This window comes from Culex pipiens, chromosome 1 (assembly GCF_016801865.2).
Source record: "Culex pipiens pallens isolate TS chromosome 1, TS_CPP_V2, whole genome shotgun sequence".
In the NCBI taxonomy this organism is placed as follows: Eukaryota; Metazoa; Arthropoda; class Insecta; order Diptera; family Culicidae; genus Culex; species Culex pipiens.
The window spans coordinates 49,223,515-49,230,507 of record NC_068937.1 but is presented as its reverse complement, the minus strand read 5'-3'; the positions used below and the strand labels follow the sequence as shown (position 1 = coordinate 49,230,507).

General features: G+C 36.7%; 1 protein-coding gene across 1 annotated transcript; it reads right to left on the bottom strand.

The window, feature by feature from the left end:
• Positions 1-270: 270 nt before the first annotated feature.
• Positions 271-1,786, bottom strand: LOC120419700 (uncharacterized). Its single transcript, XM_052706102.1, has 3 exons — positions 1,339-1,786; positions 982-1,279; positions 271-921 (listed from the first exon to the last, which is right to left on the bottom strand). Exons 2-3 carry the CDS (start codon positions 1,276-1,278, stop codon positions 754-756), a joined length of 465 nt encoding a protein of 154 aa, XP_052562062.1. The 5' UTR covers position 1,279; positions 1,339-1,786; the 3' UTR covers positions 271-753.
• Positions 1,787-6,993: the final 5,207 nt, after the last annotated feature.

Sequence of the window (6,993 nt, the reverse complement as noted above, 5' to 3'; positions counted from 1 at the left end):
GTGAAAACGGCGACAGAGCTCGCACCACACAGGATTAAGCAAGAAAAACGTAACAAATATAATGAAAAAATAGATTTTTTGACTGCTGCAAAAATTTCCCGGAATCCCGGGAATTCCCGGGATTCTAAAAATATTTTTCCCGTTTCCCGGGAAATTCAAAACCCGGGAAAATTGGACGCCCTAACTGAATTCGTTGTCCTAATAGTCCTCATGTGCCCCTATTCACACCAGATGAGGGCACACAGTTACAATTGGGTACTAAAACCCTACACACAAAGAAAAATTACTCTAAATTTAAAAAGATCGTTCGTTGGATTAAAAGTTCGCGTTGGTGAATATTCGTAGAAAGTTCAAACTTTTCAATTTAAAAGTTGGAAAGTTTTTGATACTACTATGCATTTATGGAACAAAATCGTTGTATTGGTAAAAGTATTTTACTTTCAATTGGAAAAGAAACCTTTTATGGCAAGAATACACAACATTTAGCACTACAGGGATAATTTCAGAAAAATGTGCTTGGTTTTTTTTACATTTATTTAAAAAAAATTAAACTGTATGTTAAAAAAAAACATTTTTTATTGTATTTAACGCTTCTCCACTAGCTTCAGCTCATGGTAGGCCAATATCCGAGTCCAAGCTGTACCGATTCATACGGTACGCCACCGGTCACTTCCGAATACCCCAGGCTGGACGGTTCCGGATGGAGGCTTCGACGCGCGACAGCAGTGTAACACGATGGTCACGTTTCCGGCCTCAATCAGGACAGTCTTGGAGGAGTTGGCCATTGATTCGGGAAGGGTGGTCGACGTTTCCCGGCTGGGAAGTAAAGTGCCTGAACGGGGAGTTCCCGATCCTGGAAGCGCATCCGGAACATGGAGTTGATGAGGCCCTCGGAACGGAGTGTTTGTGGGCGGGAAGTTGCTAAAAGAGATGGAAAGTAAGTGAAGTTGGCTAGCCACTGCACACATTCTCATTACTCACCGGTGCTGTAAATCGCCGGCACCGAGTGCAACATCTGCGCTGACCACCTCCGATTTTGTAGCTTTTCGTCGTCCTCCTCTTCGTCGGAGGCCCATCGTGAAAATAAACTTTCGCGTACTTGTCCAAAAACCGGAAGTTAATCTTCTTCAACGCAATCTCGTTGTTCACGCAACGCTTCGGCAGCGCCATCTCCTCGATGATCTCGCCCCAGTCCTCACGCGAATTGACCTTCAACCACCAATCCCGGGCCACCACCACCCAATACAACCGGTGCGAAACCACATTCCTACCTCTCATCCTACAAAAACAAACAAAATCAATCACAAACCCCCCAAAACACCCAAGCTTCCTTCTTACGCATTCCGGCCGTGGAACAGCTGCCGTTCCTGCAGGAAGCTGGCCTTGTCCTTTTCGAGCACTCGACCTCGTCCCGCTCCTGCACCACCCTCCTTCGAAGGCGTTCCGCTGCTGCTGTTTGGCTCACGAAGGTTTCCGCGTCCGAGTCCTGGCTGCTGCCGCGGTCGGCTTTGCTTTGCGTCCTAGACTCACCAGCACCACCGTACCCACCAAAGTGTTTGTTTACATTTGCGACTTAGGCGTACACGGTTACACGAGAACGTCAAAATGAAAGAAATTTTACAGTCGAATTAAAAGTAAAAACTTTTAAATCAGTGAGCAATGAGATTTTCAAAAACTGTAGCAGTAAAAGTTTTCATTTTCAAAATAAGAAAAAAACTTTTAATGTAGCAAATTTTAACAACTTTTTAATTCAAAAGTAAGTTACTTTTGTCATTACCGTAATATTTTTTTGTGTGTATGTCAATTTTTATGTACAACGGTAAAAAACATGATTAAAAACCATTTCTGATCACCTTTTTTTTTTCATTATAATGTAATTTTTTTTGACAAGGCAACATTTTTTCGATGGATCAACTATGGTCCCCTCGGAACGAGCTGTCAAGTAGGAACTTTTCTGTCAAATTGATTCCAAATTGATTTAAAAATCCATTGTAAACTCTTTGTGGTCGTACAAAGGGTCATTGTACTCAGAAAAATAAGCTTTATCGCAGTAAACAATAAAATCAGCAATCTAAGCTTCATTTTAGGACCCAATTGTCTTCATAGATAAACATTGAGTATTTGTTTAAAGAAAAACTAAAGCTCAGACGATGAAGTTACCTTTAAAAACCTATAAAGTTCGAAAGTTAGTAATATATTTCCAAGGCGAAAACTGGGTCCTCTACCCTATATTCAATAGTTATCAATTCGTTCTTTGAATTTCAAAGGGAAAAATTTGAAAAAATATTGTTTTGCTTGATTCCTGATACCTTGACTAATTTTGGGTTTTTTTTAATGTAATTATAAAAATATTTGCAACAATCTTCATTTATGTATAATCAATTTACATTTTTAATCTTTTTTCAAACAAGGCTATAAAAAATACATAATTGCTTGCACATTTTTTTTAATTAAAAGAAAACAGTACTTATGAAGTCCCTCAAATAAAAATAGCAAAAACTTATTAAATTTTTAAATTTATTGTCTTTCTTTAATATTTTTTCCAAGTTTTTTTACCTAGATATTTCACTTGTAAACATTTGTTTTCTAGCGTAGTTTTTCAGTTTACTACTTGATCATGCAAATATCAATATAGAAAAGATAAAAATTAAATTCAATAAAAAAAACCCGATTTAATATCACCAGAGGTGAAATAGAGCCTTTCTTACAAAATGATGAAACTCCGAAAAATATATTGGTGCAATTAATTTTTCAGAAACATAATGATACCACCCAGTGAGAATTTGACCTAAAGCTTCGAATCTTTTTAGACTAAACCTCGAATGCCATTTTTTTTAATTTCAGAGGTACATTCTGGGTCGCAAGATAATTATATTTAATTAAAAAAAAACATATTGGATTGAAATTATTCGAAAAAAAATAAAGGTTACTCAGTCTTTAATGTTAGTCTATGATAAACTTGAAAAAAATATACATCGATATTGCACTTTGTCGATCTATTATCAGAAGCCTGAAAGGACACTTTCACGCGCAGCGTAAAACGCGCAAGCGTAAAAGTGCTGATGTTATGCTTCGATTTAATTTGTCGATCTTTCGAGCGAGAACGAGCCGGGACTTTGAATTTGATGTTTAGTATATGATTTTGTACAAAACCAAAAATTTTATAGGAAAAAATAGGGTAAAAATAAGACGAAAAACACTAATTTTGCAATATCTCTGGAAATACATTTTAGAAAAGCTTCAAATTTTTGGGCCCAAGCAGTTTATGGCGCATGTTTTTGAGTGGCTTTTTGTTTGAAACTGAAATCTTTAAATTTGATAGTGTGATCTAGTTTTAAGCTTTCTCTATTTCTATCCCCTTTTCCTAGTAATTTTAGTAAGTTTTTTTTTCATATTTTTTCTTACTCTTGTTACACCTTTATTTACAAGCAATAACTGTTCCAAAATGGATTATGATGTAACACACAGCTGAAAGGAACTCCAAAACTCTGTTATGTACCTCAAAACGACTTATTGTATCTTGATTATTCACCAATAAAACCGAATATGAATTTGATTATGAGGGGGTTGGGAAACTTTCTCTAAGATGAGGTAAAAAGTGAAAATTTCCCATAGTAACTTTTATGAAGTTACATACTAACTTCAGGTCAATGCTGGAAGCACTAAAACTTAACCAAATAGGCTCAAATTTCAGGCTTGCTTTTGGAGCCATATTTTGCTTGAAAATTCCGTTTGAGGCGCTCTAAATCTAACACTTTTGTCTTTTCCATATATCCGTGAGCCACGCTACTCAACACGTTTTGAGATCCATTTGGGTCCGAAGTGACTTGGGATTTATATCAACTATTGTTATAGAATAATTATGAGAAATTATTTCCTTAATGGTATTGTTTAAGTGTCATAATTCTTATTTTCATACCAAAATCAAAGCGTCAGTCCCAAAAGGGCCCAAATCTAGAGCTCTCTTTCCACATCTCGTTTGACTGCACTCGGTGCTTCGCTACTTAATATGCACCAAGTTCCATTTGCTTCCTTCCTTCGGTAAATACCGTCGAATTGAGGTGCAGTCAAGCTTTTCGTGAATGAGTCCGGTAAACCCAACCAAACCCTTCTTTCCCCCCATCACCCCCTCCCAGACAATGTGGCCCACCAACCCATAAACTACCCCGCAATGAATGAGCCTTGGTGTCGGTGGGTGGCGTAAAAGCTCCAGGAGACAGTTTTATGCTTAATCCTGGCTTTGATGTCCTTGAGAGAGAGAGCGGGCTCCAAAATTCTGGCATTCTGTCTCATTGCGCTTTGTTTGCTTCTGGGTTGTGCAGGTTTTTGGGTGGTGTTTATTTATGGCTTATCTTATCCTTGCCACCCCCAACCAACCCAGAAAACCACGTGGCAGTTCCGAAATTGCATTTGGACTGAAATTTGTCGGTAAAGGAAATATGCACTCTTCTCCAAATGTTGGAGGAAAATGGAGCGATTAATGTGTCTCGATTGCTCAGGGGGGTTGAGTTTTATGGAAGCTTTACGAATTCATTTCGTTTCTGGTGTAATTTAGTGCGAGCTTTGCAGGAACCATGAATCTGCTGATGAAATGTGATTATTTTAAAAGAACTTGAAAAAAGTTAAATTGTAATTAAGAAAAGAACAATTACCCTTTTCGATAAACTAACCTTTTGTCTCTTTTCAAAGGTCGTGCAATATCTCGCACTTACTTCTAATCACCATCCAGTCAAATGTCACACACTTGGTTCTAATCTATCCAAACAGCATGAATACCCTAAAGTTAATTAAACACCCTCTCCTCTCGCTATCTTTCCGAGGAAAACGATTTTTCCTTCCAATCACTCGAATTGACCCAGCAGGGCAGGCAATGTCACACTCATTTCGCACTGAAACTTTGACTGGACATAACTGGACAGTCACTGCCCGGCGATAATCAGCCCCTGGAGAATTGGTTCCGGAGATGGTTTGTCCCTTGGGAAAGAAGAAACTAACCAAGCAGTGTCACTTTTGGCAGAAACAGACCAAGATTTTAAAAGCAGTTTGGTTTGTGTCACTGCAATGTAAAGTTTACCTGTTGGAGTGTGTCTTGGCTAAACTTTTTTTATTTTCCTTTTTATTAAAGACACCCATCAACCTACTTGATGTGACATCAACCTTCAAAATTTCAGGCAGCCATTAGAAAGAATAGTCTTCCAAAATCCTCGCCCATTTCCAGCCCAATACCAAATCTCACAACCCTTTTCCGAGCCACTTTTGTGACACTTTCCTCTCTAACTGCAGCCAATCGTTAATGAAAAGGACTCTCAGATCACCGTCACCGTACTTGGAATTGTTCGGCCGTAGAGTAAATACGGCGTCAACTATCCCCGGGGAACCGCTCTCTCCGCTTTGTCTAGAACCAGTTCCCCCCGGTCAATGGGTTATTGTGTGCCTAATCTCCGTCGGTGTGTATTATCCCGATGTCGAAATGTTTGCCCAGGAGATTATATTTGCGTCCTCGCAAAGACATCGATGTGCGAAATTGTTCCTGAAGCAGAAGAAAGGGGTTTTTGCGAAAATTACCGGAACGAGACTTGACCATTTCTGAGCTTCTCGAATCTCGCTCGGCTGGACTGGACATTTCCATTTGAATAGTGTTTGAGTGGACGCTGGGATCGGTAAATATTGACTGTTGGATGGAAGTGAGCCTTAATTATCATTTAACACCCTCCGTTGCACTGCTGGAGCCGATGTGTGGACGAGATATGCGCTCCGGAGTTTGTTGACTCAATGGAAGATAGATAAGCCTCGGCAAATGGTCAAGGTAATGATTGCAAACTTCGCAATGTGTTGGATTGAACGTAGAATTCGGAACTGTCTGTTCCTCAGCCTTCTTGAAAATCGAGAGTTAACAAATTAACAAATTAACAAATTAACAAATTAACAAATTAACAAATTAACAAATTAACAAATTAACAAAAATAACAAATTAACAAATTAACAAATTAACAAATTAACAAATTAACAAATTAACAAATTAACAAATTAACAAATTAACAAATTAACAAATTAACAAATTAACAAATTAACAAATTAACAAATTAACAAATTAACAAATTAACAAATTAACAAATTAACAAATTAACAAATTAACAAATTAACAAATTAACAAATTAACAAATTAACAAATTAACAAATTAACAAATTAACAAATTAACAAATTAACAAATTAACAAACTAACAAATTGACAAATTAACAAATTAACAAATTAACAAATAAACAAATAAACAAATTAACAAATTAACAAATTAACAAATTAACAAATTAACAAATTAACAAATTAACAAATTAACAAATTAACAAATTAACAAATTAACAAATTAACAAATTAACAAATTAACAAATTAACAAATTAACAAATTAACAAATTAACAAATTAACAAATAAACAAATTAACAAATTAACAAATTAACAAATTAACAAATTAACAAATTAACAAATTAACAAATTAACAAATTAACAAATTAACAAATTAACAAAGTAACAAATTAACAAATTAAGAAATCAATAAATGGCCCACTGTAGCACAAAATATTGGTAACGAAGGTAAACGATCAACTCCTCTATCCCGTCACGTCGTGAACAGATAAGATGTATGTCTTAAGTTCGGAATAAATACAAACAAACAAACAACTCCTCTATCCCGGCCGTTAATTCATCCAGCTTTTGCAACATCAGCAGGTCCTTCTCGAATTGGCTAACTAAGAAGCTCAGTTCATCGTATGTGCCTTTACAATAAACTTCCTGATCTTTTGTTTCGTAGGTAAGTTAACAGTGTACTGATCATCATCTTGGCGCAAACAGTAACAGAAAACGTGATACATGTACTAGCCCATCCAGCATCAGATGCGGATTGTTGTGGATCAAGCACTTAAACGAATCTAGGAACTCAATCAACTCGCAGATGATGCAGCTTGATTACAAGAAATTTCTCTTTGTTACTCCGGTTG

Excerpts from the sequence above, each read along its gene's own strand:
- LOC120419700 (XM_052706102.1), bottom strand. The coding sequence starts at position 1,278 with ATGAGAGGTAGGAATGTGGTTTCGCACCGGTTGTATTGGGTGGTGGTG. Across the intron at positions 922-981 it reads GCCGGCGATTTACAGCACCG|CAACTTCCCGCCCACAAACA; the intron begins GTGAGTAATGAG and ends CATCTCTTTTAG.